At 42.3% G+C, this 26,498-nt stretch overlaps 1 protein-coding gene across 1 annotated transcript in view; it reads left to right on the top strand.

Moving 5' to 3' along the window:
* The window catches only part of slc2a15a (solute carrier family 2 member 15a), a gene marked incomplete at both ends in the record, with an annotated part of 31,260 nt that extends 5,771 nt beyond the window's left edge, over positions 1-25,489 (top strand). The window contains 11 exons of the mRNA XM_083987985.1: positions 5,811-5,909; positions 10,197-10,357; positions 12,319-12,443; positions 13,072-13,217; positions 13,565-13,697; positions 14,106-14,293; positions 17,659-17,769; positions 18,160-18,261; positions 21,148-21,223; positions 24,196-24,323; positions 25,232-25,489. Of these exons, the coding sequence (XP_083844111.1) occupies positions 5,811-5,909; positions 10,197-10,357; positions 12,319-12,443; positions 13,072-13,217; positions 13,565-13,697; positions 14,106-14,293; positions 17,659-17,769; positions 18,160-18,261; positions 21,148-21,223; positions 24,196-24,323; positions 25,232-25,489 (1,527 nt within the window). The remainder of the gene's footprint in view (positions 1-5,810; positions 5,910-10,196; positions 10,358-12,318; positions 12,444-13,071; positions 13,218-13,564; positions 13,698-14,105; positions 14,294-17,658; positions 17,770-18,159; positions 18,262-21,147; positions 21,224-24,195; positions 24,324-25,231) is intronic.
* Between the last annotated feature and the right edge of the window lie 1,009 nt (positions 25,490-26,498).

Genomic DNA, 26,498 nt, shown 5'->3' with positions numbered 1-26,498 from the left:
TAGCCTAACTATCGTCCTGCTTCCTACATTGTTTTAACATCTAGGTAAAAAGGAAAAAAAAAGAAAAAAAAGATTTTCTGGGATAAACGGGCAGATTACATAAGATTCTTCTTCTTTCTGCTCCCTTTTGTTGAGATTTGGGAGGTTTTTGTTTTTATTGTAGCTTATTAAAATGCAAGATCATTTTTCTGACTGATTTATTGCCCGTGTATCTGCTTTCGGAGAAGCGGAGAAGTTCCGCTTCTTTCCCCCGTCCTCCGCCGGTTGTCTCCGTTGTCACTTTGTTGTCACAAAAGTTGCTGCGCCACAGAGAGCACATGGCTAATTAAATATGCACGTGCTGACCATATATAGTTGTATATAGGCGTTCCGGGGGTGGAGTAAGAGGTGTGTTCACGTGTGCACCATTCTTGAGTCCTGTGTGATTTATTGCGGAGAGTTGTGCGTACGCACAGTTTGATTGATCTGAAAAAGGTGTAAATATTTAGGGTGTACGCCATTTTCGTCTTTTCGCCGTACGCAAATATTTAGTAGCAGTTTTACACCCTCTTTGATAAATGAGGCCCCTGGTCTCGCAACCAACCTGTGGAAAAGGTTGGTTCAGTTTCAGTCTCGGTCTCTCCTCCGTCTGGTTACAGGAGGAAAACGCGGACAAACGGTCTTGTTAACCGCTTTAATCAACTGCTCCTGATCTCTTTAAAAAGCTCAAAAGGGAACGGAAAATGCCACAAAAGCAGAAAGCAGAGATGAAACCTGAAAGAAGAGCTTGTTTCACTCGCGCAGGTAAACAAGTTAGGCTACTGCAACAGTAGAAGGAAACTTTCATTGCACTATTACAGCAACAAGACACCTTTAACTGTGCGTTCACAGGTATGCCCACCCAAGTGCAGGAGACCAAGTTTCTGGGCTTCATTATGGATAAAACATATAAATCATATTACTGCAAAAATGGGAAAAGGTGTATCAATTATAAGAAGATGTAGGCTACACACATTTTATCACAAAAATCAACCAAACTGGCAACCTAGGCATTGATATTGTCAAACCTTAACTATTGTCCAGCAGTCTGGTCCAGTGCTCAAGGAATTATGGTCAGACAATTACAAATGGAGCAGCACCCACTGTGCTCCGTTGCAATTATAGATCTAACATTGTCACAATGCATAAAGGCTTAAATAAATAAATGGTTAATGGTAAGTGATAGGCTACTGCAATCTTTACTGGTTTTCATCAGAAATATCATTGTTACAAAAACTACACTCATTCTGTTCAAGAAACTCTCCTTCAGTTCAGAAACGCACAGTTACAGAACGAGACAGGCTACAGGGGGAAGTTTTACACTAGTAAGAACAAACAATATCAAACAGTTATATAGAGCAATGAAGGAATGGAACTCACTACACATTGTAGACACAACTAGTACAGAACAATTTCGGTCACTAATAAAACAGCATTTGCTTTACAAATATCAGGTATAAACAGGTGGACAGTAACGGAGTAAATTTACTTGAGTACTGTACTTAAAGCAGAAGTAAGCAATATTTTTGTGTTAATATAAGTCTTAAATAGTTCTATCTTCCGACAGCAATCACTTCTATAGAGTGTTTGGACCGAAACACGGGTCTGTCAGTCACTCTGCTCTGCTCTGAGCCGAGGAGAAAACTTTTCTCGTATCCTACAAGTTTTATCCAATGAGGAGAGAGAACGGCATGAAGGGCTGTGTGTGCAGCCAAGGGATGCGCGTGAATGTGGTGACGTAGGGACGAGGGCGGGGGCTGCTAACTCCATCGGCTGACAAGAAGTTATGGTGCGTTCAGGGCAGCCCGTAACTCCTGTTTTTCCGACCTGTGAGGTCGTACCAGTTCGATCTGGTACGAGTTCACGGGTCAGAAGTTACGAGTGGCCGTTATAGTGACTTTCACAGGTAAAACAAGTCGGAAAAACACGAGTGGGTTGTCTGGAACACTACAAAGTCGTAAGTTGTGACTTGAAGCTGTAATTTACGGTTTCAAAAGCCTGCCTGGAACGCAGCATTAGCCAAAACGACCAGATCGCTTACTTCTGCTTTAAGTACATATCCAGTGGATTTGTACTTTACTTGAGTATTAGATTTCTTTGGTACTTATTACTCTTACTTGAATACATTTCCAAGACAAATATTTTTACTTTTACCTGAGTTAATTTCTAGGAAGGCTGAAAAGTACTGGTTACTTTCAGGTCTGCCTCTCTCTAAAATCCTCCCTCTAAAATCCTATTGGACACAAGCTGTGTTTGTCAAAGAAGGAAACCCTAACCCCTAGAAGCAGCACATCAGTGCAGCTGCTTTCAAAGAGTTCATTCTCACAAACAAGAGTTAAAAGCTCTTTAAATTCATCTAGAAAAATTTATAGTAATTCATTGATGTGAAAAATAAGAAATTTACTCTTAAGGTGCGTTCACACCGGACCTTTTATTTTTGTCGCTGTCCCTCGTATTGCTCCGAAAAAAACGCTCCGTCGCTCAGGTGCAGACGCTCGTCACATTGGCACAGAGCCACAGACTCGCATTTTCGCTTTGATGACATCATGCCCACTGCCATGTGTCTCTGTTTACACCGGCACCACCGGGATTACGGCAGCCAATCAGCGCTGAGCGACGAGCGACTGACGGCCGGAGAGTTGGGATTTCTCATCTCGAGCGACGGGAGCGACTTGAGCGAAAAAACGCTCCGACGCTCCGTCGCTGTTGCTCCGAGCCCCAGCGTTTTTTCGCCTTGGCGATAAAACGCTCCACCGCTCGTTTGCATTCACTTAACATGTAAACTCGTCGCTCGTTCTAAAAACAAAAGGTCCGGTGTGAACGCAGCTTTACTCTTACTAATTTAAAAGCATGTACTTTTGGATACTTAAGTACCTTTAAAAGCGAGTACTTTTTTACTCTTACTGGAGTAACATGTCGACTGAGCTACTTTTACTTGTAACGGAGTAAATTTTGACCAGTAGTATTTGTGCTCTTATTCAAGTACTGGGGTGGAGTACTCTGTCCATCTCTGGGTATAAATAACTATAATCAGAGATAGAAATGTGGGTGTATGTGTGTATAATAATTGTAAATAGTGTGCATAGCATACATAGATTTGTGATTCAGTGTTTATTCTTACTAAGGTTGTGGTAGGTGAATGTAGGTAGTGATATGTGTGTTTGTGCGTATCTGTCGTTGAGTCCCTCACTTATTCAACAGTTTGTTTACATTAGCCAAACCTGTTTTGCCACTGTCGTCTTGTTACCATCTCTACCTCCAGCACAGCTCACTATCTGATCACTATCCTGACAGCCAAGCGGTTCGGCAATGCTTTGTCACACACTGTTTGGGGTAATTGAAACTGTCCATGTAAACTGTGGGTACGTTTACATGGACAGTTTCAATCGGTTTCAGAAAGGTTTGGGAGACCAAACCGATTGAAAATACTTCATGTAAACACCTCAAACCGTTTCAATTACCCCAAACCGGTTGAAATTCCAACCAGATTGAAGGGGGTGGTTTAAACCTTTTCTAAAGAGATCTGTCTGTCATGTATACACTTGAAACGGGTTGATCCCTGGCTGCGTTCGTTCAGGACTTGACGTACGCATGCACGCTTGAGCACGTACGAGCCGTGCCTGCCTGGCTGTCACTCACGTGAAAATGTCCGCGTAATATGGGAAAATGTCGAGCAAGAAATTTCATAATAGACTGGCGGGTCACGGGGAAGTTCTATTTCCACTTGGTGTCCGAAAATTCATGCAGAGAGAGGAGGAGGAGGAGGAGGAGGAGGAGGAGGAGGAGGAAGCGGTGCGCCGCCGGTGTTGTGCCAAAAAGAGACCGCCTGCCCGTGCAGTCGTTTTTCTGCAGGTAGTCTCTTTTCGGCACAACACCGGCGGCGCACCGCTTCCTCCTCCTCCTCCGCATGCATTTTCGGACACCAAGTGGAAAGACGCTCTCTTCTTTTCCTGCTGAAATTAGGAACATGCCACGCTGCTGTTTAATACAGAGAAAAATATAACAGCAAAGACTGCGCTCAACAAACAATGTATTTCGGCACAGCTGTAGCGCTTCCATAATCAATACTGTTGTAACCATAGTAACGCAATCACTCAGGCTGCGGGCACATTCGAAGCGTTTGTTTCGTCTGCGCATGTAAACACCCAACCAGTTTACTTTGTAACCCATGTATACGCTCAAGCTGAAATCTTCAAAGAGATTGATTCAAACCAAACCTTTCTGAAACCGTTTGAAACTGTCCATGTAAACGTACCCACTGTTAGTTTCATTTTCTTTGTAATGTTTGTGTCCCTTGTCAAACAGGTTGTTGACATTCATACATGGCGTTGTTGTGTAGGGTTGTGACATTCTGATGCCTTTAGTTGCCGGGCGAAAGCTAAGAAAAATCAACCCACTCACCCACTACAAATATCGACGTGTGAATTACCCACACAGGAATACATCCCCGGTGTGTACGGGCCTTAAGGCCATCAGGGCTCTGTCACATGGAGCCAAATTTGAATAATGCAACTTTTGGTTCCTTTGTGACCCAGATTATCCTACAGTGCATTTTGACCAGCTTGGATTATTGCACAAAGAAGGCAGTGAAGGAACAAACACAAATCTATCGAAAGTCTTCACTTCAAATGTTCACAAGCTCCCACATGATGACAACGTGACAATCCAAACACTCATGATCATTATTGGTCAGTCAAAGACCCATGAGTCATCTGTCAGTGGGCGTGTTTTTGGATCCACTGTCTCTCCACTCTCCACCACATCGTCCACCACCTACTGTGGCTCAGATGCTCCGACTGCTTTTAAGAAATCCTTGTGTCCTGCCAATTTCCTGCCGGTCCTTCACCCTGCCTGCAGGTCTTTTGGGGGATACAGGTGGTGGATGACCTTGTTGTGAACAGCTACTGCCTCCTCAGTGGATGAACCAGTGGACTCCAAACACAATATAATAGTGCTGGGCCGATACGCTTTTGTGCCGATTAGATTCTCTAAGGATTTTTGGGTCCCGATTCGATTTAAATTGTGATTCTGATTAAACAAGTATTGCGATTCGATTTTACCAAGTATTGCGATTTTATATTTCATTTATTGGGATTTTCTTTCCTTAAACAAGAGCAGGTTGAACCAAACACTTGACAATACATCATAAGTCAAACAATACACACATCACATCAGTTTGTCTGTTATGTTCGTTTGTTCACATAGATATGTGAACAAACGAGCACAACAGGCCGGTTTGACTTTGTCGAGTGTAATGGCACAGAATACATGATCGTACAATAAAGATTGGTTGTCCCAAAAAAAAAAAAAAAAAAAAAAAAATTACAACAGAAAAAAAATCGTGATTAATATAAAAATCGGCCCAGCCCTACAATATAATGCTTTACTTACAAGCCCGAAAAAACTCACGCAATCACAGTTGTGGCACCAAATCCTGCTCGACCCACAATCAGGTCACATGTCATGACAATCACACTGATCCTGCAATGCAAAGACTAACTACTACTGCTATTTTCAATCAGATTCTATAAAATGTATTAAGTTAAAGTGTGTATATTATGGGCAAAGTGTACACCAGTTCCTACTTCACTTCCTGTTGCACTAATGTGTAACTAAAGTGTTTTCCTCAAACTGATCAACTTTGTGTCATAATACACATGTCAGATGTTAGGCCTTGCTTGTTAGTCCTGCTTCATGTTTTTTTTGCAATTGATATAGGCCTATCATAAAAGCCACTAGTCTTTCTCGTGGTCTCTTGTTCACTCTCTCTCCTCTCCGTCCTCTTACAGCAGCAACTGACCGGCTCTCTGTTGGCGGTGGCGTTCCTCACCTCCTTTGGGAGCTCAATGCTTTATGGCTACAATCTGGCTGTGGTCAACTCCCCTGCAGTGGTGAGACACACACACACACACCCACACACACCCACACACACACACACACACACACACACACACACACACACACACACACACACACACACACACACACACAATCAAGAGATTATCAACCACGCAAAGTGTCCAGGGTCCCTCAGACCTGCAAAGTCCCAACTTCTCTGTGTGTTAGGTTGTCAGTTAATATAATTTGTGAAGGTATTTGAAGCATTAGCTTGTTTAGCTAGCCTTTCATACAGAAGCCCTGTGCACATCAAATTATGACAATGTGTGGCCCAACTGAAACATTTTTGCCTGCGAGTTCCCTAATAAGTTAATGCTGAGACCAAAATGCATCATAGAAAGTCGAGAGTGAGGCAGTTTTGGATTTAAAACATCACATGTGGCACTGGGAGTCATTTTGTCAAACAGCAAAGTTCTATAGGCTACAGAAGTGATAAAAACAGCTCATAGTGATTCAGGATAAATGAATCAATAAACTCACAATATTTTTAAAAAGTAGTAGTTAAAGTTTTTCTCGAAAGACACATTTCTTGAAAGCTGCTCTCCTTTTCTCTAAACTGTGAGCACAAACCCCAATTTTCAAGCTACGTTCACAAAACCCCGGACTCTTCATGCAAAACCAAACTTTCACCTCAAAACAGTTTAATCTGTTCTCAAAACTGAACTATGTTGTCAAATTGTGCCCCGAGTCAATCAAAATTACTGTAAAAAACAGAAGATGCTCACTCACTCACACACACACACACACACACACACACACACACACACACACACACACACACACACACACACACACACACACACACACCAATTTCCAAAGAAGTTGCTATGCACTTCTGATAATTAAAGCAGAAGTAAGCGATCCGGTGGTTTTGGCTAACTTCCTGTCAGCAGATGGAGTTAGCAGTCCCCGCCCTCGTCCCTACGTCACCACATTCACGCTCATCCCTTGGCTGCACACACAGAGAGGACCGCCCCTTTATGCCGTTCTCTCTCCTCATTGGATAAAGGTTGTAGGATATAAGGAAAGTTTTCTCCTCGGCTTACAGCAGAGCAGAGTGACTGACAGACCCGTGTTTCAGACCAAACACTCTATAGAAGTGATTGCTGTCGGAAGATACAACTATTTAAGACTTATATTAACACAAACATTCCACTTACTTCTGCTTTAATCTAAGTATTGCTATGCTTACAATGAGTAACATCATTCTACACAGCCCTGCTATTATTTTAGATTGAATAAAGTGTGCATCTCTGTGCATTTAACAACATAGAGAAATAGCTGTGATTTGAATGTTACAGGTAGAATGGAGACAAAAACTGATCCATAGGCTACAGAGTAGGTACAGTAGGTTGTAGCTGTTATGAAGTACTGTAGATGAAAATGTTTCAGTTAAAAGTGTTTCAGCTTGAGTAAAACTGTGTTGTTTATGGACTGTGGCTTCATATCAGTCTACAACTCTGTGTGTGGAAAAAGAGTAGTTGGCAGAGTTTGTGTGTGTGTGTGTGTGTGTAGAGAGAGAGAGACAGAGAGAGAGGCTGCTTGTTGTGAGGAATGTGAAATGCCTGGCATACAGGACGTTATTAGGAGGAATGCAGCTTCTGGCGCAGTCAGTGAGGATGAGTGTACAGTTGAGGATAACACACCACGGAGAGAGAGAGAGAGCTGAAGTCTAACTGATACAAAGATTTGATTTAAGCAGACAACAATCAACTCTCCTCATTTATCTGTTCAAATCAACTTAGGTAGATGTGACTTTACTTTGGAAATATAAAAAAAGCTCTTGAGTTCATTTCAATTATGGAGCCGTTCTCTTTGCTGCCTGCTGTTAAAGGACAGGAGCTGGTGACATCGCCTCTGGACTGACTGTGTCGCCAGCTTCTCTAACTCCCACAGCTCACTATAGGTGAACAGAAAGAAGTATGTTGGTTTCCTGGGGGTTTAAAGGGATAGTTCACCCAAAATTGAAGTTTCACTCATTATCTACTCACCCTCATGTTGACTAAGGGCTGGGAGAAGTTTCAGAGTCCTCCGTGGCTTCTCTGAGTTACAGGGGGTCTCGGCGTAGCAGTGCATGTCCATATAACGGTTGCAAATGGATACCAACTGTCTTCGTAACAAAAAGACACACCAAAAAACATCCAAATACCTCCATGCTGCTCGTATGTAATGCACGTCTTGTATTGAAGCCCCGAAATGAGAAATTGTCCCGAAAAAAATTCTATATATAAGTCTATATATCAAGCTTGTTTGTAGCGGAAGCTTCTCTTCCCGGTTCGTCAAATTTGGACGAACCGGGAAGAGGAGCTTTCAATTTCACATTTCGGGGCTTCAATACAAGAGGGACATTACATACGAGCAGCATGGAGGTATTTGGATGTTTTTTGGTGTGTCTTTTTGTTACGAAGACAGTTGGTATCCATTTGCAACCGTTATATGGACATGCACTGCTACGCCGAGACCCCCTGTACCTCTGAGAAGCCACGGAGGACTCTGAAACTTCTCCCAGCCCTTAGTCCACATGAGGGGGAGTAGATAATGAGTGACATTTCAATTTTGGGTGAACTATCCCTTTAATATCTAGATTCTGAGGTACATGGTGAACCCGGCTCTTCTGAATCCTTGATAATATAAGTTATTATACCACCAGTAGTCATCAGGCTATATATAGCTATCAATATTATCCCAGATCTGAGCCTTTTTAAAGTGTTTTTCGTTGTGTCTTGTATGTCCTTGTGTTTCTCCACCTGACTTGAAGCAACCACACAGAAGTTCCTATGTGTGTGTGTATGCACAAATAGTTTATTCTACCTTTGACCTACAGTAATACATACATTATATATAGTAGTTATTGTAAAACATTATGCCCCAGAACATCGGTGCATCAATGTGTGTGTGTGTACAGTATCCACCTTTTTCCGAACATCAAAAACGTAAGCCGGTTTTGCTCTTCTGGTGGAATTGTATGCTTACGTTTCCATGGTTTCAGTAATCACGGTAAATGCATGGATCTTTTTTTTTTCATTGAAAATCTGTAAAAGACATGGAACATCACGCCAGTTTTTACAATGGACATCATACAGATGAACATCCATTGTTAAAAGCCAGTAAACATACAATTCCACCGGAAGAATAAAACCGGCTTACATTTTTGACATTCGGAAACTTGTGGATATAACTGGCTTGAGTGTTGAGTCCAGCAGTCTAGTGTAGAATATTGCGGTCTGTTTCATCAACAATCACAGTGCAAAGCGTATACAGCTAAGGTAGCCCTAAAGGGACAAACATGTCAGTCAGTCACTATACTGACTTGAGAGTATGTGATTGAGGCTGTAATGCTTTCATTACGGTAACACTTTACGCATCTGTAACGCATCATAACCATACTTCTAATGAGTTATAATGCAGTTATAGTACTGTATAACTATAGTTATAAACACTCATAAATGATCATAATGCTTTATAACAATAATCATAACACACTATAAAGCATTTTATTAGGTATTACAATACGTTATAATTGTTAGTAACTCGCTGACAATGCCCACATCGATAATGCATTATAAATATAGTTATAATGTGTTATAATGCTTTTGCTTATTGTTATAAAAACTAATAATTATTTATATGTGTTTATAATGATAGTTATACACTTGTATAAGCCAATTATAACACATAACTATATTTATAATGGATTATCAATGTGGGCATTGTCAACGAGTTACTAACAATTATAACATATTAAAATACCTGACCTTATAAGTCATGATAAAATGCTTTATAGTGTTTTATGATTATTGTTATAAAGCATTTATGAGTGTTTATAACTATAGTTATACAGTGCTATAACTGCATTATAACTCATTATAAGTATGGTTTTAATGCGTTATAGAGATAGGCATCAAATAAACTACCTGCTGCCTTCATTACAACGCAACGTGTGGTAGTGGGAGCAGCAGAGTTTGTGGCTCTTGCTCGGAGCTGCTGGTGACATCAGCATTAGTGAGCCTGATAAACACCAAACAATGATGTTGTACATGAACAAGATTTATGTGTCTGCAGTGGCAGAGAACACAGGACACTGAGGACCGTGCTAGAGCTCAGTGAGATGTTTAGGGCTGGCTAACAGTAACATGAATAAACAGCAGGACAACAGCTACATAGCCACACTCCCCCTCATCCCCACCCCTCCATCATGGTTTTTCCATATTGCTGTCACCTGATAACATCCTCCTCCTCCTCCTCCTCCATCCTGTTTCTTCTCTCCCTTAAACCCTCAGTACATCAAGAGGTTCTACAACCACACGGTGGTGAGTCGAAATGGAACGAGTCTTAGTGAGGAGACCCTGACGGTCATGTACTCTCTCACTGTGTCAGTCTTCGCCATCGGAGGTCTACTGGGCTCCCTCATCGTGGGCATGCTGGTCACTCGCTTTGGCAGGTAAGAGACAATCTCTGAGTTGTGGAGCAAAATGTATCTGATGCTCTGAGTCAACCATGGTCCTGATATATCCTTTACTCTATTTTGAAGGGATAGTTCAACATTTTGGCAAATTGGCCCATTGCCATAATCCCTATAGTTTTAGGAGTAGGTTCGTTGGTGCAAGCTATTTTTAGAACGGCGGAGCAGAGCCGTGAGCTGCTCAGAGCTACGCTACGGAGACTCATGGGATTTCTTGGTTTCCCTCATCAAACTCATCAAATACACAATCCAACAACTCCAAAACGCTCTGGTGGACAAGTTGTGACCTGCACATTCACCACACTGTGAGATATTAACGGAACGTTATGGGACAGAGTTGTTTCTTGGTAAATTCATGTAAAACCACTGATGTGTGTTCCCGTCTGGGACAGTTTTTCATCAAGCAGTCTCTGTGTTTGCCTCTAAAACAACTCTGTCTGGTAACGTTGTGTTATTATCTCATAGTGTGGTGAATGTGCAGGTCACAACTTGTCCACTAGAGCGTTTTGGAGTTGTTGGGTTGTGTATTTAATGAGTTTGATGAGGGAAACCAAGAAATCCCATGAGTCTCCGTAGCGTAGCTCTGAGCAGCTCACGGCTCTGCTCCACCATTCTAAAAATAGCTTGCACCGACAATTAAAGGTAACAAACCTACTGCTATGACTATAGGGATTATGGCAATGGGCCAATTTGCCAAAATGTTGAACTATCCCTTTAAGGCCTTATAGACTCTCATGAACCCCCACATCTGTGCCAAAGAACCCAAAGAAACCAAACCAAACCCACATCATCAATCATGTTGCTCTCTACCTCAATTTTAACAGTGGGGTTCACACCCCTCTGCAGTGTCACATGATGCAAAGACATTCTTCAAAATGCATCTTTTCTCTGAAGAGAAAACGAAGAGTTGCACTTTGTCCACTCAGATTGATAAAGCTCATAATGACTCCTCCTACAAGTGGAGTTTAGCATCATGCAGGGAGCGTTTGTCCTCAGCGGTCCATGTTGGACCCGCTCCATCCTGACACCGATTACTTTCCTGGTCTGTCCGAGTACGAGAGTGGAGAGAGGCCAGTTGGCAGCAGCGGCCGGGCGGGGAGACGCTCAGCACTCAGCATCTGGTGCTGCCATGACATGAACAACTCAACACACTCACATCTAAAAAAAAATACAGCATTGAAAATAATCTGATACTGACACACAGTTGAACATGATCTAATATTTGTGTATGAAGTGTTTTGTGTGTAAAGGTGAAATAAATGTGATACAACACGAGTAAGGAAATAAGTCACGGACACACACGTACACTTCTTCTGGTGCAGAGGACACACCTCTGTCCTCTGTGTTCAGAGCTGCTGACGTCCCTCTACCTGCTCTCCTGATGCCCTGTTGTCCTTCAGAGGGCACCAGCATCATGCCCCCCCCCTCCTCTGCCCTTCCAAAGTGAACCAGTACGGGGGAAAGTTCTTTAACATTCAGCTCCAGCCGCCTGAATGCTCCATTCATCGGCACTACTTCACAGGACTTCAGTGGACATTTAAATGCAAATGAAAAGCAGGCGATTTATAATCCCATTTACAGGCCGATCACTTTCTTCACACAGCAGTGTTTTATGGCTAATCATAGCTTATGACCCCCCCCCCCCCCCACACACACACACACACACACACACACACGCCCCCCCATGTGAGCTGCGAAAGCATTTTATGGCTAATCAGGTCTTATACAGGCATACATGTCTATCATTATGACTGGGAGGTCGCTGCTGCCGCTGTCCTTGTTTCATAAACCATTGGCTCATATGCTTTTATGCATATTCATTATGTCTCCCTGCTGCTTGTGTTTATACGTGTGTGTGTGTGTGTGTGTGTGTGTGTGTGTGTGTGTGTGTGTGTGTGTGTGTGTGTGTGTGTGTGTGTGTGTGTGGTGTGTATTTTCAGGAAAGGCACAATAGTAAACACAACAGTGCTGGTGTTTATCGCCGGCTCGCTCATGGGCTTCAGCAGGATTTGTGGTTCACCTGAGATGGTCATCGTCGGCCGCTTCATCACAGGGATTCACTCAGGTACATCGCACACACACACGCACACACACACACCTCTACCTCTAATTCTGCTCATGTATTGCTATACAATAGATTTGTAATTTGTTTGTATGGCCAAATGTTTGTGGTAACCCGTTTTCAGTTTAGGCCTTTTCAACCTCTGTATAAAACCAGCATCACTGAGAAGCTTTTCCTGGTTTGGTTTGGTAGAACTTGAGCAGTGCCTCTGAAATGAATAAATCAGTGTATTAGCTGTGTCCCATCTCTGGGGCTGCATCTGAAGACCTGAACTGGGACACAGCTGTAACAGGTTTGGGACTCTGAACAAGGCACCAGAGCAGCATCATTTAAAACTGCAAAAAAACAAAAAAACAAAGTACATTATGTATGTTGGGCGAGTCAGTGAATGGACGTTGATGTGAGTGATGCACATTGTTTATTCTATTTATTTATTTATTTTTGTTATGAGTCTACATCCTGACTGTGCAGCTTAATTGTGTTGTACACACTAAAAACAGCTGGGTTATTTCCTCTACCCAACCGCAGGGTTATGAAATGTTTTATTGTATAATGACAATAAAGCATCTTAATGATTATACATATTGTATGATTGTACACCAATGACTGATTTTCTCCTCTGCTCTTGCAGGCATCTCTCTCAGTGTTGTACCAATGTACCTGGGTGAGATAGCGCCTAAGAACCAGAGAGGCTTCCTGGGTCTCGTGCCAAGTATCTTCATCGGCACCGGAGTCTTTTCTGCGCAGATCCTTGGCCTACATGAGCTTCTGGGAAAAGTAATCATATGCTGTTTTCTAACAGTAGACAGCGTGTGCAGAGAACCGAAGCAAAAGTCATGTGACCATGTGGAGTGAAATTATTGGCATCCACAACATCCCAGTTTTCCCACATCCACTAGTCAGGGAGAGGGAATCATAATTAACATGAATTTGTTTAAAGTTTAAACTAATCAGAGCTCCACCGACTGAGTAACCTGGACCTTTCATTAGGATTCATTCAGATGAAATGCTTCATAAAGACAACCAATATAATAACTAACTATACAATAGAACACATGCAGACATGATGATGATATTGTTGTCATAGTCATACTTCTAACTGCATGGAACCTCATGTGTTACAGGAGGAGCATTGGCCTCTTTTTCTGTCAGTGGTGGTGATACCCACCTTCATCCAGCTGATGCTGTTGCCATGGTTCCCAGAGAGCCCAAGATACCTGCTGATTGAGAAACACAACGTTCACGCCACCATCACAGGTCAGTGTTGTGATGCTGCTGCACTTCAACAACAGGACGATGAACAGAGAGAAGAGAGGACTTTAACGTTGTAGAAATACATAGATAACTGGCCCAATGAATATCATTTCTAAGTTGTCACGGTGATTTTATACATTTTGAGATAAGCTTTCTTTTTTGCATTAATTGAGCACTGTGAGCTCCATGGGTTTGGTGTTATTAATTAAACGGTGTGTCATCAGCATAACAAGAGAAATCAAACTATTTCATGGCAGATGAGCATCACTGATTGGTAATAAAGTGATAAAGGTGCAGATGACTGACTGACCACTGACACATATCTGTGGACTCCACGTGTCAATGTCAAAGATGTGTTAGTGTATATTTTCCATGTGATGTGCTGTAACCTCTCTGCTCTCTGTCTCTCAGCTCTGAAGTGGTACAGAGCAAAGTGTAACATCCAGGCAGAGATTGAAGAGATGCAGGAGGAGCAGCGCTCTCTGTCTTCAATGCAGACACTGTCGGTATGGAAGCTGTTAATGGACGACTCAGTGCGATGGCAGGTGCTGTCTGTGATGGTCATCAACGTTGGTATGCAGCTGTCTGGCATTGATGCTGTAAGTATGAGTTTTACCTGTCTTTGTAAGACTGAATAATGGCTGTACAGTTGAGAAAAACTATAGTATATAAGTGGTGTATTATGGGTGTCTGTGGCTTTACAGATGTCCTTGTCTTTTTGATATGAAGCAGGTCTAGGTTCTATATTAATACTGTGTAAGTATTAAAGCCTCAGGCCAGAGAGAAATTAAACTCAGTGGACTATATTCAGAAACTCAGCTGGCATGACTTCTGTAACTTTGTGATGTCACAACAAAGCAGTGACCCCCACTCTCAGCTATCCACCATCCAGTCTTGCAGGATTTGGTTTCTGTGATTGTTTTAACTGAAACCACTCAGAAAACATTCAGCCAATCAGATGAGAGGCTCAGAACCTCTACTATATCACTCCCAATCACAATGTAATAGAATGAGCCTACATCGTATTGTTTACAAAAATATGTCATTCTAGCTGAGGACATGATGAAAATGTCTTATTCTCAAAGGGGGAATCATAAGCTGTGTAAGTAAACACTCACTCGACAGGAAATAACATACAGCAAGTATAAGTCATTTCTACTCTAGTGATACCTCTGCCAGTACAATTACATATTATGTTGGTATAATATAGCCTAGTGGTATAATTACTATTAATTTTACAGTTTCTGGCCTGTAGGTATACTATGCTGGCATTTCCCCCAAATGTAATGATCAACATATTCCAACGGTGTTAAGTGTGTTCTGAAGTGTTATGGTCCAGAGGGTATTTCAAGGTTTAGCAGGTGTTTAAAGGGTTTCAGCAGACACATTCTGACTCTATAGCCCCTCTTGGTGCATGTTTACCATCAGCTGTTAGATGCCAAATGTTGTCTGGTAAATTGAGTCTTTAGGGTAAGTGGCACAACCTTTCAACAAAACACTTAAGTCCAGTCTGGCATGTTTCACTTGCTCTAAATTTCCCTTTGCTCTTGTTCCCCTTTTGCCATTTTGCCCTCTTCTTCCACCTTATCCCCTCACCCCCCTCACCCCCTAGTCCCTGCAGCTCCTCCATCTGACTTGGCTTATTAGACAAAGACGCTGAGATGAGAACAGGCCTAAATGATCCTTTATTGTTTTATAATCCTTGTGTGGTCTTGTGAACAAAGCCAAAAGCTGGAGTCATCATTTTTCTGCCGATACGATTTGCCAAATTCCCTCTTTGAATTATGCCCTGGAGATTAATTAATTATTCAAATGATTACCGGGGCGCCCGGGCCAGACAGTGTGCACTGTAAGCTGTGGAGCTGAACTCATTAGCACACCCTTCTCCAGGCTGTATTTTTAGCTGCTAATTAGTGCTGAAACTTGCATATGCTGAGAGCAGCACTGAGGACGAGGGTTATGGGGATACAGGTAGTGATGGGGAGGAGACTAGAATTAGAAGGTGGATGTATCAGAGTGTAATCAAATTAACCACAGTGAATTATGGCTGTGGTGATGATGATGATGATGATGATGATGATGATGATGATGATGATGATGATGATGATGATGATGATGATGATGATGATGATGATGATGATGATGATGAACATAGTGCTGAGGGGTGATAGCTGAAATAATGTATTTTTGGTTTGATGCCCAAAATGTGGTTTGTGTGTGGCTGTACTTCCCTCCCTGTTCCTCTCACCATCACCGTCTGCTGTCTCCTGTTAAATGGGACCAAATGTCTGCTGTCTGTCTTTCTGTGGTGATTCTGAACCACCTGTGCAGCCCGCAGGTTCTGAATGTCTGCATCCACATTCGTGTTTTTCTTCTTGAGGCACACATACAGTACAGTATGTCACAAGATGACTTGTAACTATCTGCCTTTGTTTTCAGCAAACTGGTCCTACTATAGCTGTGTCTCAGTCCAAAAATGTTTACTCATCATGTGGGGATCATCCCTATGTTCCCCACTTTGTATGGGAGCGAGGAACATAGGACCCTTTTTCTAAAAAAAAAAGGTCCTATGTTCCCCGCTTTTCCCCAAAAGGGTCCTATGTTCCCCTCTGTGTATGTGACCAGGGAACATATAACCCTTTTTTAGAAAAAGGGTTTATGTTCCCCTCTTTTCCCCAAAAGGACCCAGGGAACATGCAATTTTTGGTCCCATACCTGGAAGTGGAGTTGTGACTTTGCAGATTTTTGCCTATTTCTGAATGAGAAGTTGAGTTGTGACTTTGAGTGGGAAGTGGAATTGTCCCATTGGTTGGGTTTAGGCAATAAAGAAAGGAGTTGGTTAAGTTTAGTAAAAAGACCAGGCAGAGGCTAGACAGGCCAGATAGAGAGAGAGAGAGTCCAGATAAGTAGAGAAAATCAATCGACCAGCAACAGTGGGGAACATAGGACTCTTTTTTAGAAAAAAGGTCCTATATTCTCCGGTAACAGTGGGAGAAGGATGTATTGCGACCGGGGAACATAGGACCCTTTTTGGGAAAAACGGGGAAGGACCCGGGGAACATACGCTCCCATCATGTGCTATGTTAGAAAACAGAAAAACTAATACTGACAGAAAGGCAGCAGTACTCATCACTCTGTCACTTGACTGAGTGCTCCCTGTGTTTTATTGGCTTGGCTTATTATAACTACAGTAGGAATTGGTTTGATGAGGTTAAAGCAGAAGTAAGCGGAATGTTTGTGTTAATATAAGTCTTAAATAGTTCTATCTTCCGACAGCAATCACTTATATAAAGTGTTTGGTCTGAAACACGGGTCTGTCAGTCACTCTGCTCTGCTGTAAACCGAGGAGAAAACTTTCCTTGTATCCTACAACCTTTATCCAATGAGGAGAGAGAACGGCATAAAGGGGCGGTCCTCTCTGTGTGTGCAGCCAAGGGATGCGCGTGAATGTGGTGACGTAGGGACGAGGGCGGGGACTACTAACTCCATCTGCTGACAGGAAGTTAGCCAAAACCACCGGATTTATACTGCATGGGACATTTAAAACAGTGCTCATTTATTTATTTGTTTATTTACAGTATGCAATGAATAAGCTGTACACGCGACACAGGACAATCATGTCCATTTGGCCACTGATTTGCCAATTTGTTCATTTGAACTGTAATGTTACTTCATCATGAGATTTTCCATTTTCCGCTTTAAAATAATTTAATAATTTGAAAAAGAAAACAAAAGTTTCTTCCCTCAGTCTACTGCAGCGTGATACGGAGAGAGCTTTGGGCTTCAGTGCAGTAAGTTTAACTGGCTATGATTATCACAGCCTCTAACACATCCATCTTTAATCTATGATTAGTCATTCTTTCTGGTCCAATCTTTCAGCACACCACAGGGGAACTGTCAAAAAAATAATTAACTTGCAATGTAAATAACCTCACTTATGTTTGTTCTTATTTTCCCTCCACAGATCTGGTTCTATACCAACGATATCTTTGAAAATGCAGGTATCCCACCTCCAGAGATCCAGTACACCACAGCAGGAACAGGAGTTATAGAAATCATTGCTGGACTCATTGGGGTAAACTGTCAAGCTTTTATCTCTGTGTTATTGTTGTGTCTTGGAGGCCTTTTAAAATCCATGCATTAGAGATAAGAAGATGAATTTAGTCACATCTAGCACACTGTCTAGCTGTGTCAGCTTTAGAAGTGTTGGTCAGTATGTATCTGCAAAAGAGTCAGTCCAGCTGTTTGTCTCTGTTTACAGTCTTTATTCTTAACCTAACTTTGTCCTGACACTAGCACGAGACTGATATCATCTGAACTTTGAGATCACATCAGGAAAACAAAGACATGTGTTTCATAACCACTATACCCACATTACTCCACCAGCTCACAGAGATCTCCATTATTCCATCTGTAGTGTGTATTGTGTATTGTGTGTATATTACATGTGTGTGTCCTCCTGCAGTGTTTCACCATAGAGCGGCTGGGCAGGAGGCCCCTCATGGTGGGTGGGTTTGCCATGATGGGCCTTTGCAGTGGTGGAATCACGTGTGGACTCATTTTACAGGTGTGTATGTGTTTGTTAGAGAGGATTTTTATTCAAGTCTTGTAGCCAAAACCAAAATAACAACAGCTTACTCAGTATTTGAGGGAATGTGCTTTATCTGTGGATAGAACACAATGGGCCTCATTCACCAGTATCTTCTTAAGAATCTTCTTAGAAAACTCTACGTCAGATTCATCAACGTGCTCTTAAACCGCAGAATTGCTCGTAGCTGTGCTCCTACATTGATGAATGCTATCTCCTCGTAAGTTGAGAGTGCGTGCTAGGTGAGCCGAATTAGGTAACTGCCCCATCGATGCCGGTAAAAGGGCATGGGACTGCAGGGCAGTGTGCACACAGAACCCACAGGCAGTGGCGTGCACAGATTTTTGAAGGGCAGGGGTGAAAAGAAAGAAAAGGGCACATACGCGCTGTATGTGCCCTTTTCTTTCTTTGCCACTGAAGAGGGCACTTTAGCACCTTTTTTTCAACAATTGGGCCACGAGGGGGGCAACCCCCCACCCCCACCCCTGTGCACACCACTGCCCACAGGCGCTGAGCAGAGACGGTGAAGTGAGAAAGAATGTTGAAATGCTCAACTGAAAATCTGGGAGGGAGCACCAGACTGCAAACATAAAAAGAACTTTAGTAGTGAAGTGGAACTACTGCTGCAGGAATGAAACAAACAAACACACAAATAAGCTTATTAGTTTATATTTGTATTTATATTTAGATATAGTAGCGTCAGCAGTGGATGCAGCACATCAGGTAATTATCAGAGAGACCGCACTCTCAGGTGTGACATCATAAATATCATATTATCACATAATGATTCCTAGTGGTGCAACAGATCGTTGTTGATCCATGATCCGTTCGGCATGCAAATGGTCTGCGGATCGGTTGATGGAAAAAAAAGAACAAATGTGTGTGCAGTGTGGGAACACTTACAGTAAGCACACCGTCGCAGCCGGCAATAATAACAAAAAAATCTGGTTGTATCAGCAGGTGTACCTGCGCACAACAACAAACAACACATGTACTGAATGCCACAATCTTCGTTACATTGTGTAAGTTCTCCTGTTATCTATTCACGAAAATCGATTATTTCATTCAAAAGTACATTTTTCATTCATCAGTAATCCCCCCCATCAACAAAGTGAAGTGTTCCTTTCAGCTCTGAATGAGCCGTTCATATCATTCATATCTCCATGGAGCGGGTAAGCTCGGTGCTGGCTGCCATGTGGTGTCTCCATGTTTTTACGTTCAGTGGCAGCGTGACGGTAGGAAACCACGGAAACTCAGCGGAGACACCGGAGCTGTCGGCTCAGGTCGAGGTGGCGTCTATGAAAAGTCACCGCGGTAACGCAGTGAGGACTGTGAGGACTGCCCGTGAATGCTGCATTCAGGTGCAGTCGGAAAAACGGCCGTCGGTAACAAACCAGATGTCATTTTAGTCACAGAAGTCCAGAGAAAGCCGGTAAAACCATAGACTGTAAAAAGAATGGACGTAGCACCCGTGACGTCACCCATTGGTTTTGGTGAGTCTGTTTTGTGCCGCTACTACGGGGGTTTGAACCGCGCCATGTTGGATTTGACTTGCCATATTTGGAGCGGTGCGGCCGTTGGCCGGCCGAGGCCCCGCCCACTGGCCTCGAAGCAGCGGTCTCCGGACCTGTCACTCAACGCTTCCGCGCCCTGATTGGCCAGAACTTTAAACCTAATAATAGTAAAACGGTAGAATTTAAAAAAAATTCACCCCCCTCAGAGTGTGTGCGGGGGTAGAAACTATCGGTTGAGACCAAAAAAATAAAATGTACCAGGCTGTAAATATGTTTTTTTAAGCTGTAAAATCGGCTATTTTAACATGGGGCTCAATTAGAGTTGCTCCCTTCTGGAGCCAGCCCCCAGCGACAGCCGAGGGGATTGCAGTTTTTTGAACGCGGAAGTGAGCTTCACTTCTCAGACCGACAACTGCCCCCTTGGGTAAAACGTGGGTCAGGTAAACAATACGACATCGCCATGACAACATATTGTCACGTGTATTGTTTTGCCTCGTGCAGACGGACCACTTGTTTACATAGAGGCTTGTTTATGCCGTTACGTGCAGCGGCTGTTGTCCGTCTGCCATCTAACCGATTTCACGTGAATGCAGCATGAAAAATACGACTGAGTTGCTTGCGAGCTACAACCGCAACGCTAGATGGGAGGAATTCTTACACAATGTACCTTTAAGGACGGTTCGTGAATGAGGCCCAATGTGAGAGAACCCACAGCTACAGGTGTATATGATATAGTCATAACTGCCTGTTCACATCTATGGTGTACTGCAGTGAGCTGCACTGAGGGTGAAGTACAGAGCTATCACATTAGATCTGCTCTGAATCACTGTTTCACATCCACACTGACTCCAACAACAGGCATGGCCCATAGATACTATAGATTTAAATCCATTCTGTGCTCATCAACAGAGTGCTGTTTCCAGTCTTTACACCACAGACACAGCTACAGACAGGGCAGTGTCTCTTGCTCCCAGCCTTGCAGGTCTGTTGGAAGAAGCTCAAGCTGCCATGAAAGCAAACTAAGCCCTCGCTGAAAGGTTCCAGGCTGACATATTATCTCTTCTTCTGTCACTTTCCTCCCTTCCCCATCTTCGCTCTCTACAAGTCGCTTCCTGGTAGGAGGCAAGTGGAAGTGATGGAGGAGAAGGAAGGACAAATGAATGCATCCCAGATGTTCAACAAGGGGGGGAACAGCTGCGCCTGTCTCACTTTCACTTGGCACAACACACAGTGCCACGGCTTTGTGAAACAGTGATTTACATGCAGAGCCGTGGAGCGGGGGGCTGAGGGGGGAATCACGGCTGGGAAAAATAACTCAGTGTGAACTGATTTCTTCTCCTGGTCTCTGCAGGCTCACATATCGTTCATGCGCTATCTCAGTGTTTGCTGTGTGGTCGGCATCATCGCAGGCTTCTGTATCGGCCCAGGTGAGCTGCCCTTCTCTGCAGGTTATATCCATACACTGAACCGACTGTTATGTTCAGCTGTTCAGGGTTGTCAGTCCCTCAGAGGAGACATGGACACACATTATTTTACAGGTTAAAGGTATAGTTCACCCAAAATTCAAATTTCACTCATTATCTACTCACCCCCATGTCAACTAAGAGCTGTGAGAATTTTCAGAGTCCTCCATTCCTTCTCTGAGTTACAGGGGGGTCCGTGCAGCAGTATTTGTCCATATAATGGTTGTGAATGGATACCACTTTTCTTCGTCCAAAAAGACACACCAAAAAACATGCAAATACCTCCATACTGCTCGTCTGTAATGTCCCTCTTGTATTGAAGCCCCAACATGAGAAATTGTTCCAAAAAAAATTAAATAAGTCTATATTTTAAGCTTGTTTGTAGCGGAAGCTCCCAGTGTCTCAGTTCACTGCTCTTCCTGTGTCCGGCGGAACAATTTCTCATGTCGGGGCTTCAATACAAGAGGGACATTACAGACGAGCAGTATGGAGGTATTTGGATGTTTTTTGGTGTGTCTTTTTGGATGAAGAAAAGTGGTATCCATTGACAACCATTATATGGACAAAAACTCAGAGAAGGCACGGAGGACTCTAAAAATTCTCACAGCTCTTAGTCGACATGAGGGTGAGTAGATAATGAGTGAAATTTGAATTTTGGGTGAACTTAAAGTGCATATTGGACAATGTCAGGAGAAGTATGGGTGGTCTGATACTGTACACTTCATTCAGAGAGAAGAACTGAACTCACTGTCAAATAAGAGCTGTCTTCTGGTAGCGCAGCTCTTGAATGAATAATCTATTATCAGAATTTTTACTGTGTTTTTAAATGACACGTATTCTTAGCCTCAATGTAAACAGCCTGAAGTGTGTTCTGTTGATGATGCAAACAGGCGTGTACTACTATTATTATTAATAATATTAATAATAATAATGTGTATGATGCAAATAGGACCTGTTTCAGTCCAACTATCACTACTACTACTAATCATAATAATCATAATCATAACAAGAGGTATTATTGATAAATTATTTGATATGAACATGTGATATGATGTTACAATTTCAGTTTTCAGACATCATGCAACAAAACAAAAATAAATCTGACATTGTTCAAGTATCTTATTATCTGATTTCTCTGATGAACTGCTATAATGATTTGGGATGAATGGGCTGTAAGGACCTTGGTGAAAAGTATATGGAAATATATGCAGAGATAGTTGATACTTCTAATTGGCTATTCTTTCTTTATCAATTACTCTGGTGATTTTTCCAATTGGCTGTACTAAAGAGGAAGTCACTGTAGCGTGTCTTTCTGTCTGTGTTGGGTAAAGGCTGAAATAATTCAAATTGAAACATGTGACATTCCAGCTGAGTGGAGATGATTTCATTCTTTAATTACAGCTCTATTTTTAAAATCAAAGCTCTCTCGCTCTGACGTCTCTATTTCCCAGGTGATGAACACTCCTATCGACCTGGTTACGGTTGCCTTGTGTTATTGGTTGGCGCCCTCTAGAGGTCATACTTTAAAAAATAGGACAAAATGAATTGTCTGTGCTGCTGTTTTATTGTGTGTTTTTCCTCAGTTCAAAACAGTTCATTTCTATTTTGTTAGTAAAATTTTAAAACATTATTAGCAGTAGGTATAACTATGGTTTATATGGTAATACAGGATATTACTTTTCACATTGTAAGTAAAGGCTTTCCACAGTAAGTGATAAATATGCCTATTTATGTTGCTCTTTGCAATTATGCATGCTGACAAATCCACACTCTATGCCCCCCTGTAAGAGAGACAGATAATGCAATTTTAATGATAGAATATAATAATAAAATATTAGTAATATGCATTCTGTGATGTATGACTCTGGTGTCCACATGCTGGTCGGACCCTCTCCTGATTGGCTGATTCCTATTTTCTCTAATTAGCCTTTCATAGACCTCATTGGTGTGAACGATGATGAATGAACATGAATAATCAAATCAGGAGCATGAATAAAATATTTGCTCACTTGCCGCCACATCCTGTTACAAGACTCATCTGTGCTTCCCTTTAACCCACGCTGCAGTTGATTTGTGTGAGAAAAACGCTCAGATTAGACTCTTAAAAACTTCCTTCACATTGCTATGTGTGTGAAGAATAAAGGTTAAATTAATTAACTCTTAACAATCAGCAGATTCTGTATGATGTGACAGAAGATACAAGCTCTGAAGCTGTGAACAAACCAGATTTAAAAGTATGTAGTATGTATGTGATAGTGATGTCCACAGAATGATCTCATCTTGTAACTGGATAAGATATGATGTCTGTCAGCTCATCTGCCATTTGCAGAAGAATTAGGTAACACTTTATAATAAATACACACTATTAAGCATTAAATACTGAATTCATTATTTATAACACAACAATACTCATTAGTATGTAGTTTATAAACACAGTTAAAAATGTTTTACTGTTTACTATTGATAAGCACTAACTGTATTTATAAACTACAAACTAATGAGTATTCATGTATTTGAATGAATAATTCAGTATTTGTTAATGCTTAACTAATGCTTAATAGTGTGTAATTAATATAAAGTGTTACCAAGAATTAAAAAGTCTGATGGCTGTAGGTCCAGAGGATCTTCTGTATCTCTCTGTCCTGCATCATAGATGAATAGAGGAGCACTAAAAGTGGAGGTGTTGTGTATGAACGATGTGGGTAAAGACACGAATCACATGAAGGAAAATGCAGAATGAGTCATCTATGGACCTTCATGATATCTCAGAACCGGGTTAAACAGGTTCCTTCTTTGTATTCTGTTTCTCATTGGCCCAAACCAATGGTGTTTTACCATGGTGTGCCCCAGTCAGTGAACTCAGCACAGGCTCGTTCAGCAGAACTCTGTGATTTGTGTTGATGTTTTCCATGTGTTGGGTCTTGTCTCTGTTCCAGCCGGGGTTCCCTTCCTGGTCACAGCAGAGCTGTTCAAACAGTCCCACCGCCCGGCCGCCTACATCGTAGGAGGATCCCTCAACTGGCTGTCCAACTTTACTGTGGGCTTCGTCTTCCCCTTCCTACAGGTGAGAGCCACCTGTACACAGGCACAAAGAATCCTGTACTGCTGCAGGAAGAATGTACTTGAAGCTGAAATAAATAATGTAATAAATAATCTCTCTAGATGGCTTTGCAGTCTGATGACTTATTCTGTTTTGAATCTAAAGAGCCTTCATTCAGGGCCGTTTGTTGTGGTTTGGACTGTAGATGCATATTCCAAGTAAAAGCTGATGCTTCATTTTTGTTTAGTTGTTATCCAGGAAACAAACAAAAAACAACATTGCTGCTTCTACAGCACCACATGGTACTAATTGAGAAACTGCTTAACCATCATGACAAATACAGCGAAATCCATCCTGTCCTTGATTTGCTATTGATGTATAATTGGTGTATAATAAACCAGGCTTCCAACAGATATACAGTAGATGAATACACTTTGGCAGAACATTATCGGTTCCTCCAGTCTTTTACATTGGCAAATGACTCCACAACAGAATTAATCATAATTCAAAGTGAGCAGGTTTTTGACATTTGACCTTTATACATAGGCCCTGAGAACCAAGGGTGAACTCCTAACATGGAGGTCTGGTGACGTGTCAATGACCTTTGTTCATCACTTTATTTTTAAAGCTTCAGTTGGTAACAATTATTCAGTCATATTTGCTGGAACTGTCACTATATTCTGATGGTCAGACATTACATAAATGGTTAATTTAGGACAAAATACAGCTCCTCTGGCTCCATCTACAGCCTGGAATCCTATTTGCCAAAATCCACCACGTCCGAAGATTCTCCACCAGTCAGACGGTGTATTGTCTTGAAAGTCGCAGAGTTTACTTTCCCTTTTGTCAACTTACCAACTGTAGCTTTAATACCATGTTGGCTGGTTCTCAGTCTCATTTATCCGTCTTCTGTTTCCATTCCCTCCTGTCAGATGGCCATGGGGTCCTACTGCTACTTGGTGTTTGCCGTCATTTGTCTGTCCGTGGCCGTCTACGTCTACATCGTGATCCCGGAGACCAAAAACAAGACCTTCATGGAGATCAGCCGAATGTTCAGCAAGAAGGAGGCGGTCTTAGAGACCCAGGGCCTGATCCACGTGGACCAGCTGAAGCTGAAGAAGATGAAGAACGGTTACGGCGGATTGGAGCACACGTCGCTGGAGTTCGACAGCTCTTCTTCCGTACCCTAACTGAGCAGAGCAACCCATCACTTCCTCTTCTCCATTCTCGCATTGTCCATTGGTCCATGTTCACCCAACACCACCTCACACGGACTCAGTGGGCTCCTGTTGGGTGAATCTGGACTTGGATGACTCAGGTAACACACATCACTGCTGAAGGTGCGGTTCAGTTTGCAGTCAACATCTTATCAGTGTAATGTTTCAGTCTGTGTTTCTCCTGTAGCTTTTTCATGAGCAGAGTGGGCTAACGTTACTGTGGGGTGGGGGTGGGTGGGGGTGGGGGGGTCATGAGGGGCGTTTGGGGGGTGGATGATTCAATTAAGGCACTTTCATCATTTAGTCGTGTTTGTGATATATTGAGCTCAGCATACCTGCTTCTGCTGTGAGGTTGTAAACATGAAGAGTCCAACTCGTTGTCATGGCAACACGCGAAGCAGAAAACGTGTGAGTTTGTTTGATGATCAGAGCTTGTGTGAGACTGGTGCTGTGTAGTTGTGTAGGATGTGACAGAAATTAACCTAAGTGCTTCTTTTAATCTTTTGTATATTTCAGTAAAAAATAATTATATATAAATTCTAATGCATGTTTTGACTTCTACATCTTCATTTGGCTGCAGATTGATATTACGTGTTAAAGGGATAGTTCAACATTTAGGCAAATTGGCCCATTGCCATAATCCCTATAGTTTTAGGAGTAGGTTTGTTACCTGTGATTGTCGGTGCAAGCTATTTTTAGAACGGCAGAGCAGAGCCGCGAGCTGCTCAGAGCTACGCTACGGAGGCTAATGGATTTCTTGGTTTCCCTCATCAAACTCATCAAATACACAATCCAACAACTCAAGTTGTGACCTGCACATTCACCACGCTATGAGATAATAACAGAACGTTACCAGACAGAGTTGTTTTAGAGGGAAATTCATGCAAAACAGCTGATGCGCGTTCCCGTCTGGGGCAGTTTTTCGGCAAGTAGTCTCTGTATTTGCCTCGAAAACAACTCTGTCTCGTAACGTTCCATTATT

This window comes from Trachurus trachurus (genome assembly GCF_905171665.1).
Source record: "Trachurus trachurus genome assembly, chromosome: 15".
Taxonomy (NCBI): domain Eukaryota; kingdom Metazoa; phylum Chordata; class Actinopteri; order Carangiformes; family Carangidae; genus Trachurus; species Trachurus trachurus.
Note: the sequence above shows the minus strand (reverse complement) of the source record. Positions and strands in the feature narration are given on the sequence as shown.